This window comes from Xiphias gladius, chromosome 15 (genome assembly GCF_016859285.1).
Source record: "Xiphias gladius isolate SHS-SW01 ecotype Sanya breed wild chromosome 15, ASM1685928v1, whole genome shotgun sequence".
NCBI classification, from domain to species: domain Eukaryota; kingdom Metazoa; phylum Chordata; class Actinopteri; order Istiophoriformes; family Xiphiidae; genus Xiphias; species Xiphias gladius.
The window spans coordinates 9,838,850-9,866,629 of record NC_053414.1 but is presented as its reverse complement, the minus strand read 5'-3'; the positions used below and the strand labels follow the sequence as shown (position 1 = coordinate 9,866,629).

Genomic DNA, 27,780 nt, shown 5'->3' with positions numbered 1-27,780 from the left:
TCCCAGGTAATTCAGGTATTCACTCGTATTCTCTGTTCTCTCAGCGCTTCACACATGCAGCAAAACTGCCCGTGTAGTCCCCGTAGAGAAAATCAGAAATAATGCATGGATACCGAGCCTATTTTTACATGTCAATGTAATATTGATGAAGTTTTCCTGTTTTTCTGAATTGAATCAGCTCCAAGTGCCTCCGGCCGCGGTCGCCTACCCCCCTCCCTTTTTTTTTTTCTGTTTCTTTCTTCTTTTTTTTTTTTTTTTTTGTACTGTCGGCGGATCCCTTTAATGAACGAGGAGGAAGCGGAGCGCAGAAGCGGCTCCCAGTTCGGCCGCAGTTCGTTCGTGCGGGGCGCCGGGCGGAGGAGCGGCAACCGGACCAGCTACGCGGCGAGGATCACCGCCCGTCGGCTCACACGTCACCGCAGGTGTCCCACCGGCAGACGAGGTAACCTTTGGGTGAGTGCCACCGCAGGCCCGTGCCCGTGGACGACACCGGCCGGGAACGAATGCATCGGCGTCCGCGCTAGACGTGGTGTGGGACGCTGGATTAAACGCGTGGGCCAGAAGACGCTCGCGATTCTGCAGAAGTTGCAGAGTTGCGCTTGGTTTTTCTGCGCAAAATTTCCACATGCGCCCAATCATTTAAAGTGCATGCGTCCAGACGGTCCTGGCAACACACTGCCTTTGTCCGTGTGGTACGCTCATTTGCGAGTGTGTGCCACTTCAGTAATCCACTTAAAGCGGGACTCTACCCGGGTTTGTGTCTGCATCATAAATCTGGTAAAAGCTTGAATGAACCTGATGCACTCGCTGAGTTGAGTCGAACAGGATCTCGTGGCTGGCGGTTTTTATGTTTTATGAACGTGGCTTCCAACTAGTTTGAAGTGCACAGGCTCAAAATTAATAAATACTCAGCTTTACTGCCAGAAGGCTTCAACTCCCAGGTTCCTGAGTTACTGAGAGCTTTTGTGTTTTCTCGCACTCTAAGAAGAGATATCTAGTTCGTGGAGTTGAACTTGACCTATAAGTTTGTTCAGTTAGATTTGATACTAAAGTTGAATGGGGCTTTTCACAGCACAGTTATCCGACTTGTCAGACACAGGTGGTGTGACTAATAACTTGATGACCGCGATGGTTTCCACCTGTGTTGTGCTGTGACAAGTCAAAATGTCTGCTGTGAAAAAATGTCTGTGAATTGGGGAACAATTAAGAAAGCAATTTGATGCTAGAAAAGTTCATTTAAAAAAAAAACAACAACGTATAATGTACAAGAATGGGAGACTTTTAACAGAGAAGATAAGCAGAACAGGTGATATTCATCAAGTAAAAACATTAGTCAAATCTAAAATATAAAAAAAAGTATCTTGCTGTCTTCCTGGCTGCTGGAAGGTCAGTAAACCCCTCCTAACCGTACGGCCGCCTGCTTGCTAAACTGCAGTGTCTTGTTTTCTGTCTCTGCACGTGCAGGAGACCAGAGATGCGGCGTGTGGATGTGGGGGATTTGAGGCTGTTTACAGGCGCCTTTGTCAGAGCTGACAGCTGAGTAACGGCAGTAAAGTGACGAGCAATGTAACGCGTTACTGTTACTGTCAGAGTCATGTAACTACTTTTTCAGTGAGTTATGTATAATGAGCAATTGAAGACATTTTTCAAGTAACTTGCCGAACTTCCCGGTCTGAGTGCTAAGCTAAGCTAATCAACCCCTACCAGGCATCAATCTTCACTTCTAACTCTCGCCAAGAAAGCGGGTAAGTGTATTTCCCCCCCAAATGCTGAACTATTCCTTCAGTTTTTCTCCCCCAGTTTTTCATTCTTTTTTTTTTTTTTGCAGTCACTGTGATATTAGAGCGGCTTGAATGCAGTAGGCGATTGTGGGAACCAGAAGTAGAGAGTGGTGCAGTAAATGCTGCACCACTCTCCCACCACTGCAGTGCACTGACTGTGCTGCAGCTGTAGCACGCCAACTGCTGAAGTATTCTCTTTTTAAGAAGAAATAAGCGGGCCACCGAGCTCACTCGGCGCTGTGAAGCAATGCAAAGTGTACGCTTAACCTCAGCGTTACGTGCAGTTGTTGGCAGACACGTCACAATGCATTTGCACGTCATGCATCAAAGGCCGCTCGGTGACGCGGAGACCCCCTGCTGGTTCACTGAACAAATACACCAAGTCTAATGCAACGTAGTAAATTATACCTTTTTAATATTTCCAAAATATTAGAAACACCTGCCTGAAAAATTACCGTGGAGTTAAAGCAGGACTTTTCTGACATATTGCCGACAACAACTAAACCATATAAGATCCGCAGAGGTTCTTCTGACAGAAATTTGTCTCCCTGTGTTCCGGCATCATCAAATTCTTGGTTGATAATATCGTTTTTCATTAAGGTCATAATTTTGCCAGTTTTAGACTGTGTTTATTTAGGAGACATTCTTGTGCAGCTGCTTGTGTTCAGACAACAGTTAATGTTTGGGAACTTTGACTTCTTAAGGGTTTTGTGGAAAAACCAAGTTTATATTTCTCTGGTGCAAGGTACCAGACATGGGTATGAGCTCATGTGTGAGGATGTCTAACGGTCCGTCTATTGCTGAATGGGTGTTTGTATGCCTATGAGGATTTATGAGTATACCATTGGTGGCTCTCTGATGGTGGCTCTGTGATGTTGTGATGAAATGCCTAGTGATTACACTGCAAACCGGTTTCCCAACATGGACGAATAAAGCATCTATATATCTATCTCTCAAAGTGAGGTATTGAAGAAAAAAAATATATATTTTGTATCAGTACCAAAACTCGGGCATCATGTCGGTATTAGTATTGAAAGTAAGCAATACTCAGTCACAGCAAGGATTTATTGCAGGACTGTTCTTTTGGATTCCTTAAGATTGTACAGACGTACCAAATAAACTAGCAACTTTGGTGTCTTAAATTATATGAGGCTCCGTATTCGACCACGTTCACTGTGTTGCAGCAATGATTTAAAAACCCATTTTTACCCCTAAACTCCACCTCCGGACACTTTATTTAGATAATCATGTCAAGATTTAAGATTCTTGGCTTGTTGTCTTCCCTGAACGCCATCCATACCACAGAAATACCCAAAAGTGAGAAAGTTAGAGCGGGAGAATCCAAACAGATAATATAAAAATTACAAAACTGAATAATGCGAGTCCATGGTGCCAGCAGTAAAGTAAAATTTAAATATTCAGCCATCATATGAAAAGCAGTAGGTTTTCATATGATGGCCACTTGACGGTAGTTAAATAACTGAGTAACTCTAAACTTGACTCAGTTTATAACTCGTAATCCAGAGCCAAACATCTATCGATCACTTTTTAATGTTACTGTATCTCCAGTACTTGATTAGATTTTTCCCGTATGTGTTTGTACAGTACGGTGGCCATCAGCCTCTGATTATACAGATAAGGGCTGACACCTTTTTCCATTGCAAATGTTGACTGGTGGTGGTATCGATGTTTTTCTGGTGCAGTGACTGAAGGCCCCGAAGGCTTACTTACTGTGAACGGTTGCACTGTGACACCGTGACTTCCCAGGATCAATGAGCTCTGCCGGGGCTCGGCCCCAGCGACGCAGAGTCTGTCCGGTTACAGCCGACTGATTAGCGCTGGACTTCGGCCACCCCAGACTCTTAACCGAGTAATAGCTCTGAGTGTCTGAGTGTAAAGGATTTAGAGAAGTCACAGTGTGTCGGTGTGCGAAGGGGTATTATTTTTACTGCAAAACGACAGTAACAAGATGCACTATAGGACTGGGAACTCTATCACTCAGCCTGCTATTATTTATTGTGTACTGTACGGTACCATTTTTGGGATTCTTGCTAATGTTTTTTGTTTGGTTTTTTTGTCATTCTATTGCCATTTTCAGCTATAACAATCAGTAGACACCTACACGTTTGTAATATAATGTAAACAGTACGGCTGCAACTAAGTTATTTTGATTCTCGATTAATCTGCCAGTTGTTGTCATGACTATTTGCTCCATTAAATATCAAACCATGTGAAAAATGCCCATCACAAGTTCCCAGAACCCAAGACCACATCTTGAAATCTCTTCGCTCTGTCCAGTTAACGGTTCAAAACCCAAGGATGTTCAATTTACAATGATACAAAACAAAGAAAAGCAGGAACTCCTCAAAAGTGTTAAATCTTGGACAGAGGCCATGGTTATGAGGCTTCTAACAAGTCATTATGAAGGTTAATTGGGTGGGATTGGGTTGCGCTTGGTCTTTTGTCTTGCACCCAAAAGCATAAGCCTCAGTACTGTACGTTGTGTCTGACACACGCACCATATGCAGGTGCACGGGTTTTGAAGCACCTACAGCAAGTTGCCTGCCACCGGCCTCCTGAAAACCCACTATCTGATTTAATAGTTTGATGGATTGAGGAATGAAAGAGTTTGTAATCTTTTAAATTCAACCCGTGGGACTCTTAAATCTTCTTTTTGGATGGCAAAAGCCAGTTTCCCCAAAATAAAACATGAGAGGGCTCTGATGCAATAGAACCAGCTACAGACAACATCCTTGCATGTATGCAGTTTGAAAACTTGATTCAAGTGTCTGATCCACCATCTTTGAGCATGTTTGTAGCAATCAAGATAATCTAGCTTTAAGATGAACAGAGAGACAGTTGCACTGCATTGCATGGCAACTAAGGCTGCAACTGAAAAATTATTTTCATTATCAAATTATCTGTTCATTATTGTCAAGATTAAACAGTTACTCGTTTGGTCGGAAAAAAAAAAAAATACGAAAAATGGTAAAAAATATCAATCACAATATCCCACAGTTCAGCCCTGTGCTCACGTCTTAGCTGCGTCTGTGCGAACCTTGACTGTATCTCAATTCTCTCACACACACACACACACACACACACTATCCTTATGAAAAGTTTATGTCATGCTCCAACCAGCAGGGGATATCGGCGTCGCACAAAAGCAGCATCACCCACCAAAATAATTTGGACTGATGATGCTTCTCAAACAGTCCCAGTCATCGGCTGGAAGTGTAACCACATCGATTCTAGTCTTTTCTATGTAAATTAAAGGAAACGTGTAATATATAATGCACTGGTCCCTAAATGTGTCATTTCTGATTCCTTGTTTCAGCCCAGGGGTTTTACTTCAGAATAATGCAGGGTAAAAAACTAATACAAAAAAAACTCAAAAAACAGGTGGTTCATAGCAAGCAGTCTTTGTTTACACTGTGTGTCCGTGTGTCCGTGTGTCCATGTGTCCACGCTCACCTCTCTGTCATTCAGACTGACAGACTGCTTTTGCATTTCAGATTAATCTGCGGTTGATCGCTTGCTGTTCTTTTGCATCTAGGTCAAGCAATTTGTCATTGTTTTCTTTACTCCAGGGAAAGAGGGAAGCAACTGTCAAAATAGCCTCAACAGTCTGGTATTCTTGTTGTAACTTTCTGGTTCCAGTCTCTCATTTTCTGCACAGTTTACTAAAGTTAATTATTGGACTTCCTTAATTTATCCTTTTGACACACAGTCAAACTGGTAGTCCTCCGTTATACACTGTGTCTGCTTTGTTCAATTTAGCATGAAATGTCATGATCCACGTCACACTTGTTTTTCAGACACTTTATCTGAATTTTTAACCACCTCTTTCATGCCCGTTCACATGCTCCCAGGGATAAAAGTGGCATTTTTTTTTTTGGGTTGATAGTTGTGGTTACGTAGAGCTCCAACATACAGTTATGGACTCAAATTCTGGATCTCTAAGATATATATCCTCAGCTGGTTTCCCTTTACTTGGTTATACTAATGACACTGTCACATTATATAATGCTATAAGGCAAAAAAAAGAATAAAATCATAGTATTCCTGTTTTTCATATAGAGCCATTTTCTCTGCTGTAAGCAATCCATTTAAGTGGGAGTGGATGTAATGGGGGGAAACAGACACATGTGGGTAATTACTACAAACATTGTTTGCAGGCTGCCAATAAGATTAAAGCTTTCAAGAGAAGGGGAAACCCTCTAGGGGCATATAAGTCTGTGTTGTGTAGTGTTTGTGTGTGTGTGTGGGTGTGTGGGTGTGTGGGTGTGTACAGCCTGAGAAGACGGTATGATTTGTTGTTACGGAACAGCCGGTGTTTTTCATGCCAAGGTGGAAACTTTAAATATGTGGTAACAGTGAAGGAAAAGGCTGTCCTCTTGGCAGCAAGTTTCAGAACAGGACTGTCATTTTACACTCATGTACTCAGATACAACTAAGGTCTGTTTTTAAAAAAAAAAAATCTGTATAGAGAAACACAGCACAGACACACATCTGCAATACCGGGACTTCAGTTCTTTTTTGGTACCAAATGAAATATGTCTGTAGCACCACGAGTTTCGAAAGCTGGCATTGAATGTCTGGTCAGATTTGTGGTTTTATTTTGTTTTAATTTAATTAGTCTCTGATTTAAATCAAAATGTTTCCAGTCGTGAAAACAGTCTCACCACGAGATCCATTTAGAAGCTGTCACATGACTGATCACATTACATTATCTTCATCTGTAAATGATTTACCTGATTGTTTTATTATTGTAGATGTTACCATTTCCATTTTGGCTCGGAACACTTTAAGAACTTATAAATATTTAAAGACGACAGAGAAGAATATTTTCTTACCTGATGTTTCTAAAGTCAAGAATGGACTCTGACCAGTTTTAGACTGTTTTACTCTCTTCTGTTAAGTTCTTATACAACTGCCTGATTTTAGGCAACAATTAAAAATGGAGGACTTTGGCTTCTTTTGTTAAGTTAAAACAAGACAAAACATCTAGCCATAATAGCACAAGCAAGCTAACATGCTAGGGCTAACACCAGCAAGCTCACACGCTCACAATGACCGTACTAACATGCTAATTTTAAGCAGGGAAAATGTTTACCTTGTTCACCATCTTAGTTTAGCATGTTAGCATGATATCATTTGCTAATTGGCATAAAACACAAGTACAGTCGAAGCTGATGGGAATGTCATTAGCTTTGCAGCTATTTGGTCATAAACCAAAGTATTAGACAAATTAAAATGTTGACCAGTTGATGGCACTAGATAAAAAGTCAGGGGACGACCGGAGTTAATACAATTCATCCTCAGGGGCACATGAATGTGTCAAATTTCATGGCCATCCATTCAGTAGTTGTCAGGATGTTTCACTAAAAAACAAAAATCTCAACTTCATGGTGGGGCTAGAGGAAAAGACAGAGGATCCCCAAAGTCAGTAGAATTCATCTTCTGGGGAGCACGAATATCTGTACTAAACTCCATGGTAATCCATCCAGTAGTTGTAGAGAGATTTCAGTGTGAACCAAGGTGACGGACCCAGCAGCCAAGTGTCATGAAAACGTTGTTTTGGTATCAGTACCCATACCCAGCCCCACAGCAAATCTTGTTAATTAATAGTTTGAAAAACTAACGCTGTGTTTATTAGAACACAAGCCAATAAGAGGATTTGTTTTGTATTTCAGCCTTCATCCTGGTGATTTGTGGGTAAACTAGTTCTCGTCCTCCTGTCTCTCCTGAGTTGTAGTCTTGGTGGCTCTGTAGCATTGTCTCTGTCTTGTTTACCAGCTTTGCTTCAGTGCACCGAGTCCCCCGGGGACAAACGGGACAGAGAGTAACACGCTGGTGTAACTGGTGAATAACTGCAGTTTTGCTCTTTGAACTATCATATACTGTATATGGCTGCACGGTGATGATCATTCAGAGGATTGTTTATGTTTATTGTGGCTTTCGATGACCATTTTGGATCACCCTGGTTCAGTTACTGTGACTTTGGCTGGTTATTTTTACTCTTCATCTCTTATTTCAAGGATTCACAGGAATGCCATTGTCTCATGCAAATGTTCAGCTCTTCAGGGCCATTATGTTTTGGCTTTGACAATTTGGGCTCATGTCTTCAAAAGAAATGATGTCATTCCATCTTGTTATGGAGAAAAGTAGCGCTCGAGTGCACTTGGGGCCTTTCTGGGAAGTGGAGATAAAAGTGTGCACAAGTGAAAAGGGTTCAGCTTAATCCATCTGGTTAAAAGTATTTTTTTCTTTTTTTCAGAAAAAGACAAAAGGTGTGTGTCATGTAACACACAGTAGCCTATTGTACCAGGGTCAGTACTTGGACAAATTAAATAATTTGGTTCCTGTTGGCCTGTTTTCCTTTCTCTTCGCTTTCTGTCATGTCCTCCGTCCTCCGTCACTCCTTATCTGTTTCTCCCCCATGCACCACGCACGTCAAGCCTGTGGGACACTTGCTCTCACTGGGGTTAAAGAGCAGCACCAGCTTTGAGCCCAACCCCTCCCTGGCCTCACTGAAACCCTCTGATTGGTCCGTTCTTTCCCTCTACCCCACCGGCGGGCCCTCCCACTTCATCTCCGCTCACCCAGTGGCACCCTGTCAGTCTGTTTGGATTATTGTAACAGAAGCTCAGGCCTCTCACATGCGTTTCCCTCTCTGCCCACTGCACGCACTACAGTATATCAGAGATGAGAAGGATTAGGTGACAGAGAGCAGTGTTGTTTTCACCCCAGAGAAGAGAGAGGACAGGAGAGAAGCCATGGAATTGAAGTAAGTGGGATGTTTTGGATTTAAAGATGGAGAGGCGGGGTTGGAAAGAGTAAGTAATAGATTACAAGAGGAAAGCAAATAGGAAATATGTGATTAAAGGAAGGGAGAAGCTGTACCAGTGTTTATTTTTTTGAAGGTCCTTATGCAGGTTACAGTCTTGAAAAAAATGGTTATGCCTCAGTCTGCTTGGCTTCTGTAACAGGAAAAGAATATAATTAAAAGATGCTTTGTAAATTCCAAGTTGTTACCCTGGCTGTCTTGTTAGGAGATACCAGAAATACAGGTTCCAGCTGCAGTTCACATAGTGAAAATCATACTGTTTACTCTCAGCAAATGTGCTTTAAGTATCTTTTCTGTGTGGATGCATACTATTACTTGCAAAAGAATACTTACTTGACTCTCATTTCCTTTTCCTGTTTGGTCATGCTCAGGCTGCAGTTCATCTGTCTTGAAAAGTAGCAGGTGTAGTGCACAGCATGTTCATACGCTACTGGAGGACAAGAGGTCCGGTGAAGTCTATTAATGTGGGCCAAAGTCTGTCTCCATGGGCTTTGCAGTCTGTACCACATACAACACCCTCTATTCTTAGATATCTGTAGGGTGAATTTATAAAATCATTTAAATACAAACAAACTCTGAATGGATTTCATAAATATGCCACATTTGCTGCTGATATGACGATGTTCAGTGCCGTGCAGTTCCATCAAGTAGCCGTCAAGTAAATCAAAAGGCAGAACTGTTTTCTGTTCTGTTACTGTTTTACTAAAGAGGGGCATTTTGTCTGGACAGTGAGCCACAATGTTTTGCCTTCATTGAATTCTGACTGACAGATGTGCAGCATGGACAGTTTCCAATGGCCTTACACTGGCACATCTGTAGACCTTAATTTGAGGTCAGTAGTTGATATACATGCACTGACAACACACACACACACACACACACACACGTACTCAGACACAGCATTCTTATCTGTTGTCGCCAGATACATGGTTGGCAGATATATAGCCAAGTGATGCATTGACATGAGGTTTCCTTACTCACTCAGAGTACAGCCTGTTTCCCAGAGGCAAGGAAATGCCATTAGACGGACCTTAAAAAATGGTAGAAATTTTTTTTTTTTTTTTTTTTTTTCAACAGGAATAGTGCACAACTCTCAGGAGAAATCAGAAGTTTTATATTTTATTATATGCAAAGATGTCTTTAACTGCCCGAACAAAACCTCCAAACAGCTAGCAACAGTACTAGCTACTTTTAGGCTTACAAAAACTAATTGACTGGTACATTTTTCTTTTTTTTAATGGTTTTAGACTCTTCAAAAGGGGGGAGGCTGGATGGAGGGGATGTTCAGGCTGAAGGCGTGCTCTGCCGCTGTAATCTCTCATCATCCTTGAACCACTGGATGCTTTAGATAAACATGAGAGTGTTCTTACGATTCAGGGGTGGGGCTTGTGTCGCCCTCTGCAGCAATAAAGGCATGTGAGGCCACCGATTCCACTGGAACAGAAAGCTGGAAAGGTTATATAAAGGTGCGGTTTTAATCATTTTTGCGCCACCTTCCCTAAGCTGCTGCAGACAACTGTTTTTTTTTTTTTGGTTGCAGTGCTGATGAAATGGTGCGATTAAAAGGGGCGCCATGGACATAAGCCTTTATAGACCAACCATCTGGCTTTAGGTGCTGACAGGATTTAAAATACAATAAATGCTGAAAACAAACAAACTGCAACTGTCAGCTCGCACATAAACATCAATTCTAATGATAATATCGTGTGTTTTTATAGTGTAGTATTCAGGCCATGTGCTCCTCTCCTGATTATGGTGATTTTTAGGCATAATCAGCATCTAAAAGCTCCTGCCTGGGAGCTAAGTGAGCAGCCAATTGTGTCCTGTTTACCAGCAACAGTCATTATGGTGACGTAGGCCGTGGTGAGAGGGATGTGAGAGATGACTTTTATGGCTGCGCTTAAATGTCCAGTCCAGTTTGAGTTTCATGCAAATGACGGAGAAAGCAATCTTAGTCATATCTCGTGTCCCAAGAATGGATGGTCGGCAGCCAGGTGACACACTGACTCATTTAAGGAAAGCAAACGGCAGAAGCGTATTTTCAAAACTGCTGAGTGTTCATGTGAGTAGTATGTTGTAGGTCGAGGTTCTTTATATTGCAGATAACATGAGAAACATAGTAATATAGTTTGAATTTGAATGGTTCTAATAAGGTGCATGCAACATAAGAATATCTGTAAAAGTGCAATTAAAACAGTTAAAAAAAAAAAAATGTAGTAATAAAATCTGACTTCAAATTGCTGAAGTGAAATAAAGTGGCTGTGTAGAAAACAAGCAGCAATAAACTGTCCTGTGACTCCACTCTGACACCAACATGGTGGCAGGCTCACCTGTTTCTCCTCACCCCGGTTGTTTACATTTTGAAAGTGCTCGTTGTGGCCGAGCAGTGTCATCATTGTGCAGCGTGACAGGGCATTTTGTTTTGGTGTGTGTGGAAACAGAGAGAGATGATTTAAAAACTGCTGAGGTCAGTGCTCTGGAAAGAGCTGTGGGATGGACACCAGAGGGAAACCCAGGGTAACATACAAGCCGCTGCAGCCACTATGTAAACCAAAACCTAAAACATACTTAAAAGAACGGCATGAAACCTGTTTCCTCTTTATACCGGTGAGTGGAAATAAACTGGTTTAAAAATTACAACTTGGCCTAGAATCTGAACGTAGAACAGTTAAAGTTCAACTTTGTTTCAAAGGTGTTTTTATCTATTGGAGGATGGGTTGAAAGAGCAGGTCTTTGTTTTTGTGTTTTTGTTTTTTTTTCCCATTACAGCTCCTACCTTAGGTGGAAATGGTGTTATCGAGTCGGCAGCCTTTTGCTGTTTTTATGGTAGCCTTTGAAGTGTCCAAATGCATCAGGGGTGATGATGTGGGTGTGAACAATGAATCAACTAAAACGGGCTAAGCGATGTGTTTACTCCTCAGTGCGTGAATGTGCGCGTTGCCCCTGAGCTATTAGTGTCTCTACTTTCTGTTGACTCTCAGTCAGACCCTCCAGTGAAGTAATGGTCAGACTGGCTGCTTTGAAACTGAGGGACACTAACCTGTGGTTATTTTTAGAATATTTATATCCATAATTGAGGAGCGTGACTTGCTGCGTTTGCAAACTCCACTGACATAATCAAACATTTAACAGCATCAGAAAACTTTCATAACTTTGATTTTAGCTGTCACTGATGTTAGCACTGGAAGGCCAGTCTGTCAGTTTGGAAGTCAGAGCAGGTTCCACTCCTGTGAGGTGGACGCTTACATTGGCATTCTGGGTGACATGTTCCTTTGTCAAAAAAGAACATGGGCACTGTAATTTATTTTGAGTCCATCACAAATACTGTGTTCTGATGTTGTAAAAAAAATTGCTTATGATACGTATTAATGTGTATTAATCCGTAGCTGAAAATAGTCCCCAGTAAGTCCACTATTTACCCCAATTTGAGAAACATTTGATTAAAAACTACTGCAGAGTTGTTTTTTTTACCTTTTTTTTTTTTTTTTTTAAAAGAGTGAATATATTTGTGACCTGCTTTCAAAAATTTTCATCTTTGGTAGGAACCGATGGTCTTGGGGGTTGAGAGTCAAAGACAGGGAAGGGAAACTGGAATGTACTGAGAGACAGACTAACACATGGATGCTTTTGTTCATTTTCGTGAGATTTGTTGATAATAAGGAAAACATGGAATAACACCAGCCTTATCCTTTTAAGGTATTGAATCCGAAATGAAGCTCTGTAAGTTGATTGCTTGTGTCATTTGTCTGCATGTATATGCTGCACCCACGCAATCGACTATTTTGGCCAGCGTATCATTCTCTTTCTCCGGAGCTACATTGGCTCCTCTTGTTCTGCGCCCCACTCCTCTGACTGACTCAGAGCTCACTGAGTTTGGCAGAGGCTGAGATGAGATCACTGGAACGGCTTTGGGATCTGCCAGGCATAAAGATATGTGCGAAAAAGCTCTGTCAAGTGTTACTTTTTGAAATGCAATGATAGAAATTTTGGAATTTAAGATCTCCCCCCGGTTATTTTGCGCTGTTATTTGTTACCTCCACCGAGGAGGTTATGTAATCACCCTTGTCTGTCTGTTTGTTTGTTTGTTTGTTTATTTGTCAGCAGGATTATGCAAAAAGTACTGAACCGATTTGCACCGAACTTGGTCGAGGGATGGAGCATGGGCCAGGGAACTACCCATTAAATTCTGGGGCAGGTCCAGATCATTTACTATGAATTTGATTTTTTTTCTGTGAAGTCTGATATGTCTGGTATGTTTTTTTTGACATTGACCTTGTTAGAGGTCTGTTAGCTAGCTAGCTAGCTAGCTATGCAGGGAGATGACGTCCAAATTCTTAATCCTGCCCACGAAGATGTGGCTGGTCGACTGTTTGTCCAACTGGCAGAAACAGCCGTGAATGAGCGCAACACCAGACCTGGTTGAATCGCTATACAAATCTGAGCTATGGGCAGCGATTCAGAGGACTGGGACCAGGCTAAAGACAACAAACTGACAGGACTGATTTCCATGACGGTACATGGAATCATGCACAGAAAGTCTTTCAAAGCGATCATTCGGTTGACTAAACACACACCCCCTGTGTCAACTCCGCCACATACGGTACATATTGTATGAGCATACAGTACTCAGTGTGCTGGTGTCATGCAAAAATATGCAGTAGTAACTTTATCCATAAAAGTCAGGGAGGTCGGTGTTTTACTGTTGTCTGAAGGTTAAAGCTTTGCTTCATGGTTTAGGTGATCCATTCTTGCAAACGCAAAGAATTGTGAACGAGATCACTGCCTGTGAAATCCCGTGGCCCACAGGTGGCCCACATCTTTACATCATCATGTCAAGAGACTGAAGGAATAACAGCACACTTTGTTGTTGAGGACTGACCCACTCGACCTACGCTGTGTGTATGTATATATGGTTTGTGTGCGCAGGTACAGGATATGAAGGAATGCGTTCACATCCAGGAGCGCCTCCGGTTTTAGCAGAATCCTCTCTCTGTAATACTTCAATCCCCTTATGCTTTGAATCCTGATTCTCTTTCATCTTCCTGTCTTTTCTTCACATTTTGCCTCTTGGCTGTGTCTCTGCGTGTACAGTGAGTCAGCAGCATGCGCGCACACACCTGCACACACATGCACTCAGAAGGATCCCCCCCGGCTTCAGCTCCATTGGCCGTTTTGTTAGATCACCGGCCATCAGCCAATACTCGCGCACATACTCCTGATGCTGCGCACACACCCTGCACTGCAGTGAGCCAGCGTTTACTTCAGACAGAGAGGCAGGAGGGAGATGAATGGATGACATAAAACTGAGCAAAGAACGCAAGGGATGGGAGGAGAGGAAGTGGTAAGGGAGGGAGGGAGGCAGGGAAGTGATGATGTAAAAATTGAAACCCAATCTGGCCAAATCGCCCCTCCTCAACTTTGCTCACGTGTGTGTGTACGCCCATAAACACGCAGGAGCTGTCTCGCTCACACACATCTGTGTCATCGCCTGTTTGGCTCGTTGCTGCTACCTGGCGGAAAGCATCATTTCATGTCAGTACCGACATGACTTGGAGGCAGGTTTAGAGGGATTTTAGTGTGTTTTTAGTGTGTTTCTGCGTAGAGGAGTGGATGACGCCTGTTGATCAGTTCATAGATGCAGCACTGTAAGTCATCCCGTTAATTCATGTTACGTTGTACTGAGGTATTTGGAACGGCTGTCATTCTTTTGAGCTCACATTTTTGCATGATAACTATTTTGTCATGGTGTGACTCCGTGCTAAAATGTTAAAATTCCTTTTGGGCTAGTACAAATCTGTCCACTAATATTTCTGCTGCTCATGTATACCCTCCACTGTGTATTAGATGACAGCTCAACCCAGCAGGAATTATTCCGGTTAGCCGGTGCAGATCTGATTATGTAAGAGCGGAGCGTTGTGTTGCTGCTGCGACCTTGTGCGCTGTCAGCACAGGGCTGCTTCTGTCGTCCTGTAGTGGCAGTCTGCAGAAGGATTTGGGAACTTTAGTTTTATAATCGGGGCCATATTCGATGCTCAGTTCATCCGCTTAATCTGGCCCCTCAAACTGGGAAGTTATTAGCGTACAGCCTAACATCTGAGGTTTGTGTTTGTGCGTGTCTGTGCTGGCATACAGTGTATATATTGTCATTCAAATGTAACAGTTGCAGACAATTTCTTTCCTTTTTATGTGTGGATACACATTTTTGATTTAAGAATATGGCCTCCAAAGCTGGTTTTAGCTCCTGGACTGGTCAAATGTTAGACTAGATTGTGAGCAGCTCGTCGAGGTTTTGTTTTCTGCTGCTACAGTAACTCGCTGTTTCTGTTTCAAATGCAAGACCAGCTTTGCGAAAGTGGACCGAGACACTCAACTTCATTACTATTTGGCAGCTGACAGCAGACACAATACATACCAGCCATGTAACATACTGGAAATATTGGTAATAACCCACTGACAGCATAACAGCTTCATTATAACAGTAATTTTATCCACCACACCACATTTTCAGGCTTACCGAGTCACCACATTGTAGGCACAGGCTCTCATATCTGTTTTCAGAGAGAGGAGCGAGAGTAGGAGACGCATATAAGAGAGAGAGATTAAATTAAAACAGAATAGAGGAGAAGAGAAAGAGAGCATGCACCGTGGAAAGAAGTTCAGGCCCTGAGGGTTTCCTCTGAGCAGCAGAGGTGGCCTGTTTCTCTGCCTGTCTTGAATGTGAAGAGACAATAAAAGCACTGACACCCTTTCTGTGTCCAAGTTAGCTGCCAGATAATGTTACAGGGATACCAGACAGAAACGAATCATGCCTTGAAAAGATGTTGGGGATAAAACCGGAGAGCACACTGATCTTGTCCAGAATTACGAACAATCAGTGTAAATATTGTGTGTGTGCTATAAAGGCAAAGCGTTTTATTTTGGTAGTTTCGGCGTCCTGTTTCTCACTGGTGTGTGCTGAACACAGAGTGCTTTGCTTTCACTTTATAATCAAATATTTATCACTTCAAGTGCCTTTTTATGACAAACACCCAGCACTGCTGCAGTTCATATACAAGCCCTGCTCCATTAACTATCTCCTACTGCAATGGTTCCCAACATGGGGGTAGAGACCTCCCAAGGGGGGAGAGTAAACAGCGTAAACATCAGCTACTGTTTCCAAGGCCAAGAATGAACTTTCCATTTACATTCTCAATTTTTAAGCCCAGAGTGACCCTAAATCCTTAAAGTTCTCAGAGGAATGGAAATTTGAACATCTACATTTCAGTTATAATAAAGCAAAACTCCATGTGTCGAGGAAGATTGTGAGATTTGATCAAAAGCTCCAGAACAGCTACTAAATAGACCTTGTAGTGGGATCATTTTGTCAACTGCTGTTTGCCAGATCAAGAATGGACTTTCAACCTCAATATTTCTTTTAGAAGTAGAGCTGGAATTTTTTAACTGGCATCCACCATACTGTGAATTTTTTCTTTTGTGGAACATTTGATGTGGAAACCATGACCTTAGTTTGACCTCTCACCCTCTTCACATCCTCCCAGATGTTCGATAGGTTCCAGGACTTAATGGTTAGAAAAAGTAATTATATGTAAATGAGTTTATCCCACTGATCACTTGGAAAGAGATCCAGCAGCTGGTTGTGTCTTGCTGACCTGCTGACTGAGGGGATATCACTGTTTCTAATCTTAATACTTCGGTGTTTGTGGCTTTGAGCTACAGCCTGTAGCCACAGGCGCTGATTGGTGTGTCTGTTTTGTGCGTTTGGCATTTCCTCTCTCAGTGAGGGGATGGAAGGAAGAAGGTATTTTGCCTTCGGTTTCAAACTTTGATCTTTACTACCTGCTGATTTCCATTCACTTCCGTGAGGTCATCACCGTGTGTTTGATCATATGTCTCGTCATTTTGCTCTGTCCCCACTTGTCTTGTCCTCCCTCTGTGTCACTCTGCAGGGTGCAGGGTAAGAGGAAGACGGACTCCTGTGTCAGAGTTTTAGGATGGCCAGTGAAGGCTCCACTATTCCCAGCCCCGTGGTCCGCCAGATTGATAAGCAGTTCTTGATCTGTAGCATATGTCTGGACCGCTACGAAAACCCCAAAGTGCTGCCCTGCCTGCACACCTTCTGTGAGAGGTGAGTGGAGTTGCCATGTTGTTCTGCTGTAGGAGTTTCTTGTTTTTGTCCTTTTGAAGTGTGTACGCTGTACACGGCTGCAGCTGTTTTCCAGATGTTTCAAATTCAAATGTATGATATGTCTGTTTTTTGTGAGAAAGGGATCCTGCACGACAGTAAGTGGGAGATGCAGTAATAATACTTGGTAGATGGTGTTGCATCTCTGCTTGATGACTTTGGTGTGTTGGTGCCATCCTCTCTGTTGACCATTGTCTCTGACACAAAAGAGAAACTGTGTGCTGTGCCTGTCTGTCCCTTTACTCTGGTTGCTTCTGGAGAGTCATTGAGCTGCCAAAATTAACAATATACTTTGTTCTCTATTGCTGTGTGGTTTCTCTATTTCACAAATGAATATCTGTGAGTATTGAAGTTTTTACCTCCTATATTTAACATTTTTATTCTTTGGATCTGATTAGATCACATTTGTTGCAAAGTTATTCCCTTTTCTGCCTGCTAGCACTTACCTAGCACTATATATAACTATAATTTGATTGTAAAAGATAACCCAGAGCAATTAAATGAATGTTTGACATGTAATATGACACCAAATGCTCATGGCAACATGTGCTCATGTTGAAAGCCCATGTTGAAGCTCCTTTACTCTGATTTATTTCTAACCACATCCAACATGATGCTAGGTGTGGTCAGAGGAGTGACCCCACACATCAATGATGCAATATTGCTTTACACGCGTTACCATTTTATCAAGTACACATGTACAATCTAGTGCAACCCAATCCAATAGCCCTGCAATAGATCTGTTTATCTGTACAGGGACAAGTACAAATCATGATCCAGTGCTATATACTAATAAGCTAGTTTGCAATGCCCATCCCTTGATGGGCCTTTAAAATACACACAACTCACCAATTAAATACATACTGAACAGCACAAAACACAGGAGCTTGGTTATTTAGGCTGGGTTGCATTAGGTAAACTTTAGCAAATTTAATGAAATGACTTTATATATATATTTAGATATAGATATAGATACATTTATCTATATATCTCTTAAGAGGGATGGATTGGTGTAGATGATGCTTGTGACTAGGAACTTGCACTTCATCATTGGAAATGCTGAAAAATCTTTGTAGCATAAAAAGATAAACCTCCTCTATTGAGTCTAAAGGTATGTAAGTTTGCATTTTAACATGTTTCTAAAATTTTAAAATTGAAACTTCTTCAATTTATTGTCCATTAATCTCCGGTCTGATAAAATATTATAACAGTCAGTTTGGTGGTGGTGTTGCACTAAACTGAAAGGTGTTTGTACTGTTTTTCCACCTCCACTTATATACATGAGGGGAAATAATATTAAAAGCACCGTTTAATGTCTTACAGTCCAACATAACAAACTACCTATGACCCCAAAAGTCAAGCATAATATGAACATGATAAGGTTAATGACAAGAGGATTTATAGGTCTATGGCAGATCTGTTGTATATGATTGCAATAGACTGTACAGGTGCAGATAATGAACTGGGAAATAACTGAGGGCTACTGTAAAATCACTTCTGAAGTTCTGACATTTCAACCACTCAATACCACACAAACACACACAAACTAGACCACCCACCCCTTTCTCCAGACTCTCTCTGATACAACTTTGTGCAGGATACTCCCACTCATCAATAGCGCTTCTCCTGCTCTCCCCGTCCAGGTGCCTGCAGAATTACATCCCGGCCCACAGCCTCACACTGTCGTGCCCCGTGTGCCGCCAGACCTCGATCCTGCCGGAGAAAGGTGTGGCGGCATTGCAGAATAACTTCTTCATTACCAACCTGATGGACGTGCTGCAGCGGGAGCCGGACAGCTGCAGCCAGGAGGCCGCCGCTCTCAACAACATCACCGCTGTGGCTACAGGCCAATTGCTCTCCTGCCCCAATCATGGAGGCAACGTAAGAGTCACAGACGCTATTAATTTGCACCTTTGTGTGCCTGCTTCCTCTCTCCTCCTGTTTCTCACAAGCACATGCACACAAAATACTGTCAAGTATCCTAATGATGCTTAACGTGAATAATGTGACGTGAAACACATTTTCAAGTGTATGCATGTGTAAAAACTGAGAGCAACTGTAATAAGGCAACTGTGTCGGTCAGTTTCACTTTGATATGTAGTTTAAGCCTTTAAGTAACCACAGCTAACAGTTTAGTGTGAAGCATTAATTATGAATAATCACTGTCAAACAGATCTGATAAAGATTTAACAACTCACTTGGAAAATACTTACTTCTGAGCCTCTGAGAATGAGGGACTATGTGTAAAAGTGGCTGTAATTCCTAAGAAAATGCTTGGATTAAGATGAAAGTCTGCACTTCAATCACATCATGTTGGTCTCAGATCCATTGTGGTGATGTAAGGAGACAAAATTATGAGAATTGTGTCATTGTCCAAATGCTTTTGTACCTAACTCCTCTTAGTTTGCCATGTTAGCATGCTAACGTATGGTAGGCTAATAAGCAGTAAACACAAAGTACAGAGCTCTGAGGCTGATGAGCATGTCATTAGTTTTACAAGAATTTGGTCATAACCCTGAAACACTGAGCAAACTGAAATTCTGATGAGTTATTCCAGTTCATCCTGAAGGGGACGTGAATGTCTGTATAGCTTAACAATCCTTCCTATTGATGCGGAGACATTTCACTCTCAACCAATAACGTTGCTGGTAGTGCTAGGAGAAAGTCAGAGGATCACCTTTGTCTGGAAACCATGAATATCTGTGCCAAATTTCACTGCAATCCATCCAATGGTTGTCAAAATAGTGTGTATTTCATTCAAAATCAACAATATAAAAACCTCATGGTGGAGTTGGAAGTAAAGTCAGGGCGTCAACCAAAGTCATTGGGGACTATGAATGTGTGTACAAAATATAATGGCAGGCCATCCAGTAGTTAAGATATTTCAGTTTGGACCAACGCGCTGGACTGACCAACACTGCATTAGCAATGCCGCTAGTGTGGCTTAAACATTTTGGAACAAGACTCAGCCCCATATTTAAGACTAATCTTTACTTTTTCCTGCTTCTTAGGTCATGGAGTTCTACTGTCCTCCATGTGAGACGGCCATGTGTCACGAGTGTACTAGCGGCGAACACGGAGAACATCCAACTGTGCCTCTCAAAGATGTGGTGGAACAACACAAGGCCTCATTACAGGACCAGCTGGACGCTGTCAAGAAGAGGTACAACGGCAGCATCATGTAGACGACATTATAGTGCACTACGGACTTTATGCCCATCACTCCTAAGTAACAGCCATGATGGAATGAATGAAGCAAACACGATCCTCCTTTTTGTGCGTGCTCCGTCACATGATTGTTGACTAACCACTGTATATGAATCGTTTCTCCTCACTCCTGCGCCCCCTCCGCCACTCCCAGGTTACCAGAGATCGACTCAGCCCTGCAGACGCTGTCAGAGATCCTGCAACAGCTGACCAGTCAGAAGAGCTCCATTGAGGACGACATCCATACGACCTTTGATGAGTTGCAGAAGACCCTAAACGTCCGAAAGAGTGTGTTACTCATGGAGCTGGAGGTCAACTATGGCCTCAAGCAGAAGGTGAAGTAACAAAAATCTGAAATGACCTACTCTCGGTCAAACAGCTGACACATGTAGAGTGTAGTTTCACTTTGCAGCCATTAGCTACCTTTTGAAAGCGGCTGTATTTTTTTAGAGTACAGTACATGAGGCAATTATGGAGAAAGAGAGAACTGGTGTAGCTTTAAAATTGATAGAACACTGGCCTTGTTTTGATCTATTTTGGGAAAGCATTTAACCTGTCACAGGCTACTCATCAGGCTGTTTTTGCTGATCTATGTGTCAGGGGCTCAGCTGGTCTGACAGGCGATTAACAGGCAGAAAGAGGGGGCTCGGGGGAGGTGTTGCACCACCCCTATCCAGACAACCAATCACCCGGTCTAGTTATGAGCCTGGGAGCCTGGGAGCTTCGTCACATGGGTTGCTAATGATTCACAATTCACTACCTTGGCTGGTGTACAGTCAAAACACTGGAGCCCAGGGGAAAGTCAGATACGTATGTGACTTGCAGCTGTGTTGTTGCTGTAGCTAGATGGAGCCCGTGCACTGCATGCACACTTGGCTTGGTTTTGGGTGTGTCATGTGCAGTGAGGGAATACAGTGCAGCTTTGCTCGTCATGCTGCCAGCTCTTACACTGGTAGCTTGATCTCCACTCTTACAGTATGTATGGATAGTATTATTAGTTTTCAGAGCATCAGTGTTTGAATTAGTGTTGAGGAGGAAGAGATCAGAGAAGGTGTTTGGGTGAAGCCTTCGACTGTAGTCTGAGATAGATGGCTTAATGGCCTCTCTTGTCGGAGAAGAGGAGGAGTGTGATGGCCAGATGCGGGTGAGTCTGTCTTGGTGCTTTGATGGGTGTGTGGTGATGTCCAAGTTATGAAGAGAAATAGTGAAAAGTCAGCTTAAAGAGCATTAACAACAAAGAACTTCTTTTTAATAACACTTGAAGTATATCATACAGACAGATTTTATGATCTAAATGTGACTTGTGTTATCTTATTATTGGCTAAAATGATAACACTTTATGCTTAGGTTACAAACCAGATGCTTAAGTAACGTGTAACAAATGTATAACTCATGACGATTTAATGCCGGAATTAATTCAGGATGTCTCATGAATTTCCTGCTGCTTTCCTTCAACAAATCATCCTAACTATGAGTTTGAGTGATTAACACTCAATGGACCATCATTTAATTATTATCTACTCAGTTACTTCATGCATCAAATGATAGTTAAATGGAACAGCTCATTTTAGACCAATGCTCCTCATCATCCCCTCTGAAAAGCGAACGTTTACTGTTCTCATGGAAATATGAAGCTGTTTTTTATGCAAACATCTGCATGTTGCTGCTTTGTTTGTCACATTTGTAAGCTTTTATTGTTCAAAGAACTGGAGTGTCTCACGGAAGAGAATGAAATCAAAAACATCCAGCGGGTACCAGTTGACGAGAATGTACAGTTTAAGCATATGTTAACAGTTTGATGAAGTGGGGAAAAAAAAACTAGAATGTGTTTGATTTGCTAGCATTTCTCGAGGTTGACCGTTGCGGTATGTCAGTAACTGTAACACTAATTTCACAGACTGGATGACATCGCCATGCTCGGCAGATTCTCTTCTGTTTTCATGGGGAGTCACTGCAGTAAAGCTGCAGCTGTGCATATCTGAAAGCTACGACTTTTCGTCTGCTTATTCGCAATAACAACAGTGTACTGTATGTTTTTGACAACATGTATTTACTGAGATAAGATCTCATCCCCTTCATGCTGACAAGTCATGGTCAATGATTTTTAACACAGAATTCTTTTCACTTTCCCTCCTACAAAGCAGTGGAGCTTGTTGGGTTTTATGTGTGGACCCCCCCCCCCTCCGGCAAGAGATCATGATAAACATGCAATGTTGTTTGAGGAATAAAAGGATAACACAGAAGAAAAATATACATCCTTACTTTACACAATTGTTTTTATATTTTCAGATTTTTTTCTCCAATCTTCACATACTGAGTAACTGTACCTTTTGTGGTTTTGTGTACCTCTTGTGGTAAAACTACAGGACAGGAAAGTCAGTCTTTTGACCTGCTCACAACTTGAGACAAATGCAAACTGTGACAAGGTTTTGAAGGAAGGCGCTGCTGTTTCTTAAGGGGTCCCACGCCTAAAAAGTTTGGGAACCACTGGTCTATCTCACCACAAAATAACACTGCTGACCCCTGGTGTTTCTGTGTGTAAGGTGCTCCAAGCCCAGCTGGATACACTGCTGCAGGGCCAGGAGGGCATCAACAGCAGCTGTAACTTCACGGAGCAGGCTCTGAGCCACGGCACCGAGGCCGAGGTGCTGCTGGTGAAGAAGCAGATGAGCGAGCGTCTCATTGAGCTGGCCAGCCAGGAGCTTCCTCTGCAGCCCGGGGAGAACGACCAGCTGGACTTCCTTGTGGAGACAGAAGGACTAAAGAAGTCCATCCATAACCTGGGCACTATTGTAACGACTAATGCAGTGGCCTCTGAGTCTGTGGCCACTGGTGAAGGGTTACGGCACTGCGTGGTGGGCGTACCCACCTCCATCACCATAACCACCAAGGACAAAGATGGAGAACTGTGCAAGATGGGTAACGCAGTCATAACTGCTGAAATGTCCTCTCCTGATGGCAGCAAAGGTGAAGGAGAGATACTGGACAACAAGAATGGCACTTATGAGTACCTGTTTACAGCCCCTAAAGAGGGGACTTTTAATTTATCGCTGCGTTTATATGACCAACATATCAAAGGAAGCCCCTTTAAGATAAGGGCAACCAAATCTTTAGATGTGTCACCGACTTCAGACGGCATGAAGAAGAGGCTGAAGTCTCCAGGCAGTGGGCACATCAAGCAGAAGGCCATCAAGAGGCCGGCCAGTATGTACAGCACAGGGAGGAGGAAAGAGAACCCCATCGAGGACGACCTCATCTTCAGAATCGGTAAGAGAGCTGCTGTCCTGACAGCAGACCAGCCTTTCAACACGGATGATGTGGTGGATGTCAGTGAGCCCTAAAGAGAATGAATGTGTATGCTCACAATGTGGCTATATATTTGATGAACTTTTACAGTGCATGCCAGCTACAGAATCATTTTATTGTCATCGCAATAAAATGAGTGCAGTTAGTAGCGCAGTGAAAGGTAAAACACAAAGCTGCCCGCACCAGACCGGAACTGGAGCATTAGGTGGAACTTGTCTGATTTGGAAGTACATTTAATTCAACTCATGTACAGAAAATTAGCACTATTAGTCAGTGTTTTTTTGTTTGAAAATTCAAATACATGTATATTCATCTTCATTGGGGATTGTTTGTGCAGTGTGTGACCATTTTTCTTAGCCTTTTTATGTAATCTGTAGAGCAGCAATCATGAATTAATTTTACTATTTTGACTATTATAATAAGTGATTAATTGTTGCAGTCACTTTTCAAGCAAACATGCCAAATATTTGGTGGTTCCAGCTTTTCAAATGTGGGAATTTTCTATTTACTGTATCATTGTAAACTGAGCATCTTTGGGATTTGGACTCTTGGTCAGATAAAACAAGACATTTGGAAGAGGTCACCTTGGACTCTGGGAAATTGTAACCAGTTCTTATCACTACTTTGTGGCAATTTATAGACCAAACATTTAATTGATTTATTGAGAAAATAATCGTTAGTTCCAGCCCTTGTTGTCTGTATTGTAATTATTGTTATACATTTAAAAAGAAAGAAAGGAAAACATTTTCACATATCAGCTACTACTAAAAATATGTCCATGCTTTCTAGGCACAAAAGGAAGAAACAAAGGGGAGTTCACTAATCTGCAGGGAGTGGCTGCCTCCTCCCTGGGAAAGGTGCTGATAGCAGACAGCAACAACCAATGTGTCCAGGTAAAAATATCTTCCCGTGCTGAAGATGCTGCTCTCAGCATTCAGACGTAGCACATGTTAGGGGGCTCAGTGAGAAGTCGTTGGTTAAGCACGACAACTTATCCTTGTTCAGTTAACCCTTGAACAATGCTGCCTGTGCAATGTGCCATCTCAGCGTAGAGCGCACTGACTTTTTCCAGCGTTGGAGGTTAAAGCTTTTGCACGTCAGATACATTTAAAATCTCATGTTTTATTTTGTCGAAAGATAAAGTCTTGTTGGATGTGTCTCATGGGATGCAGATTTTCTCCAACGATGGCCAGTTCAAAAGTCGTTTCGGCATCCGGGGCAGGACTCCAGGGCAACTGCAGCGGCCGACAGGTGTGGCCGTCCACCCAAACGGTGACATCATCATTGCCGACTACGACAACAAATGGGTCAGCATCTTCTCGAGTGAGGGCAAGTTTAAGGTGAGTCAAGATATTTGATACTTCAGTGGGGCAGTGTAATAAAATAAATCGTATACGGTCAGAAGAGGAAAAACAACTAAGCTTGATGTTAGCTGTGCAACGCTATGTTGGTATTTTACCAAAGTATAATTTCCTGAGAAAAGAATAGGAATAACAGCGGGGATATTAACTGGCAAAGTGGCTGCCAAAAAAATAAAATGCTGCATTGTCCCTAAAACACTACCTGTACATTTACAGCGACGGACACATTTCAGTGGGATTTCTTCAGTAATTTATACAGAAAAAAAAAGTGCTTTAAATCCATAAGTCAGTTGCAATTTTTCATGCCTTATTCGGTACTTCCCGGAGTGTTACAGGTGCACACATGCAGATTCTCACTTCCCCCTTCAGTCTACATCAGTGGTTTTAAATCTTAAAGCCAGTACAGATTTATGGTAATATGAATAATTGTAGCCTTGTGCTTTGATGCTGGACGTTTGTCCTATTTTCCTACTTACAGTTACAGAGGGGCTGCAGCAGCAAAATGCCAGATACTGACATTTTCCATTCAGGGCAGCCCTTATGCTCCTTGACTGAATTGCAGGTCTTCTCTTAACCACTGTCACAAAACTAATGACCCCATCATTTATGTCTATTTTTGCATAGTGTATGTACAGCATATTCATAGGACGTTTTATTTTGCTCTCTTTTTAACTGTAAATTACATACAAAACAAAATAGAGCTTGTTAAAGGGACTAAAGGTAAGTTGTTTTTTTTTTAGAAAATGGGGGAAAAAAATCATGTGAACATAATGCTAAACTAATACTCTCAGTCAAATGGAGATAATATATATACTGTATGCTCCACTAATACTGCTGTATGTCTAAGTTCCCAATCATGAAGTACATGGTTAAAAACCTCTGGTGCAACAGAAATGTAAAATCCTTTGCCTCTGCAGAACAAGATTGGCTCAGGCAAGCTGATGGGCCCCAAAGGCGTGTCAGTGGACAGAAACGGCCACATCATCGTGGTCGACAACAAGGCCTGCTGCGTCTTCATCTTTCAGCTCAACGGCAAGCTGGTCACCAAGTTCGGTAACCGCGGCAACGGTGACAGGCAGTTTGCAGGTACACTCAATGGTAATATGTGCGCTGCCCCCTACAGTCTTTCCTCCAACCAGCTCACACCTGCATGTGGAATGAAGACGTACAGTATGCCAAACCAGGAACCATAAAGATACCATCATCCTTCCTGAGTTTTTTTGTTTTGTTTTTTGTTTTTTTCAATTTACTGCTAAGACATGAATTAAATAGGCTTCCAATTAAAACAAAGCTTTTTCCTTATATCAATAAAAACTTAATGTGAAACAAAGCATAGATCTTATGAATTAAATGGTCCTTACATAGATTCATAATTCAAGTGTCATTCAAACAGCATGTTGTACAACAGAACGTGGGTTTTCTCTCATCAGTCTTCATTTTTTGTTTGTTTTTATTTGTCGTAAGTGCATTTGCTTCTTATAAACCTTGCATGTCTACTAAAAACCTCTGCTCTGCAACAGCTGGCTGAACTTAGCTCTTTCTATCAGGTCACTTAAGATCAGAATTTGAGGAACAGTGCGTATGAGACACTTTTTTTTTTTTTTTTTTCTTCTCGTTATTCAGGCCCTCACTTTGCTGCTGTCAACAACAACAATGAAATCATCGTGACAGATTTCCACAATCACTCAGTCAAGGTAAGTACAGTCTCAGAGCAGTGGAAGTATATTACATAGTCATAGTGTAAAAAGTCTAAAAAGTGTCTATTAGTCTGCTTTTAGTACAAAAAACAGACATTCTTTAGTTTTTTCCTTTTCCCCTCTTCTATTGTAAATTCTTATGTACCTTTTGTACCCACTGAGCCTCTGATAATCACATTCTTATCATTTAAACTATTCTTTAGTTAAATGGGTTACTGTGTTCCTGTCTACTTTGCCATACCAAGTTTTAGACTGTTGTTTCTATTTCAAAATGTAGGTGTTCAACACAGAGGGAGAATTCTTGCTGAAGTTCGGGTCTAACGGCGAGGGCAACGGCCAGTTCAACGCGCCCACAGGAGTGGCAGTGGATGTTAATGGCAACATCATAGTAGCAGACTGGGGCAACAGTAGGATACAGGTCAGTCCAAAGGAATTTGACTCCGACAAGACCAAAGAAAATATAGCCTTTCTCCCCAGCGGCATTCACAGTTGGTTGGGTTACAGAATATGACTTTATTTCTAATTTCTACGCCTTGCAGACATGATGTCATACAAGTTCACTTTGGTTTGGGATTTTTTTTCAGCCGAGTCCGATGCTATCTTGTGGCCTGTACATCAATAATATTTACGATATACCCATTTTTCACTTGTGCAGAAAAAAAGCCGATCACACATTTGGAGTCCAAACTTAATATAAAAATACAATCCTCAATACAATCCTCTCTTCCTCAGTTCACATCAAATGACCACTTCGGTCATTGTGAATCATCCTTATTTATTTAATCATTCTCATCTTTTATATGACCAACCAGAGGATTTTATTCTGTGTTTTCTAGCAAAAAAGGAGAAAAACAAATTGTGAGTCTGTTCTCATTTTCTTTTTACCCCTGGATTGCACATTGGCCAAATTAAACTTCCTCGTTCCAATACAGTGTACCTACTTGTTTCAGTTTGAAGAGATTATATACCAACTATACACTGATCATTAAAATTTTTCTTCAACAGATTACAATAAGCACAATTTTTACATAACATTATTATATTCAGTTTCTAAATAAGTATGTAGTGTTGCTTACTGAAAATATTTGGTATTTGATGTACCTTTACTCAACTTGATTTTGCCAATACGACCCCCTGGCTTTGGTATGTTTCCCAGAATCTGTATTTTCATCCCCATAACAAAAGAGAGGAAGACTGCTAAAGTAAGATAAAGAGATTCTAATTTTTGTTATTTTAGTTTGCTCCATAGACAACCCTCTGTTCTCACGCCATTCATCTATGCAGGTTTTTTTTTCTAAATGAAATATTCGTTCACAATCAGAATCACATCATTATAAGCAAACATTGCGTTGTCATATTTTGCACAACAATATATGACTTAATTGTACATGTCGAG

The 27,780-nt window shown here is 41.8% G+C and overlaps 1 protein-coding gene across 8 annotated transcripts in view; it reads left to right on the top strand.

Annotated features, from left to right (window-relative positions):
• The first annotated feature begins 278 nt into the window (after positions 1 to 278).
• trim2a (tripartite motif containing 2a) overlaps positions 279 to 27,780 on the top strand; it is a 29,084-nt gene continuing 1,582 nt past the window's right edge. Inside the window, exons 1-13 of one of the 8 annotated variants that reach the window (XM_040145940.1) lie at positions 807 to 1,306; positions 1,465 to 1,611; positions 1,708 to 1,745; positions 16,578 to 16,756; positions 18,457 to 18,694; positions 19,825 to 19,976; positions 20,175 to 20,355; positions 22,564 to 23,287; positions 24,116 to 24,219; positions 24,499 to 24,666; positions 25,605 to 25,785; positions 26,311 to 26,381; positions 26,662 to 26,802. In XM_040145940.1, the coding sequence (XP_040001874.1) occupies positions 16,623 to 16,756; positions 18,457 to 18,694; positions 19,825 to 19,976; positions 20,175 to 20,355; positions 22,564 to 23,287; positions 24,116 to 24,219; positions 24,499 to 24,666; positions 25,605 to 25,785; positions 26,311 to 26,381; positions 26,662 to 26,802 (2,094 nt within the window). In that variant the 5' untranslated portion in view covers positions 807 to 1,306; positions 1,465 to 1,611; positions 1,708 to 1,745; positions 16,578 to 16,622. Of the gene's footprint in view, positions 454 to 806; positions 1,321 to 1,464; positions 1,746 to 8,430; positions 8,572 to 16,577; positions 16,757 to 18,456; positions 18,695 to 19,824; positions 19,977 to 20,174; positions 20,356 to 22,563; positions 23,288 to 24,115; positions 24,220 to 24,498; positions 24,667 to 25,604; positions 25,786 to 26,310; positions 26,382 to 26,661; positions 26,803 to 27,780 lie in introns of those variants that run through there. The other 7 variants (XM_040145939.1, XM_040145941.1, XM_040145943.1 and 4 more) reach the window with 7 other exon arrangements.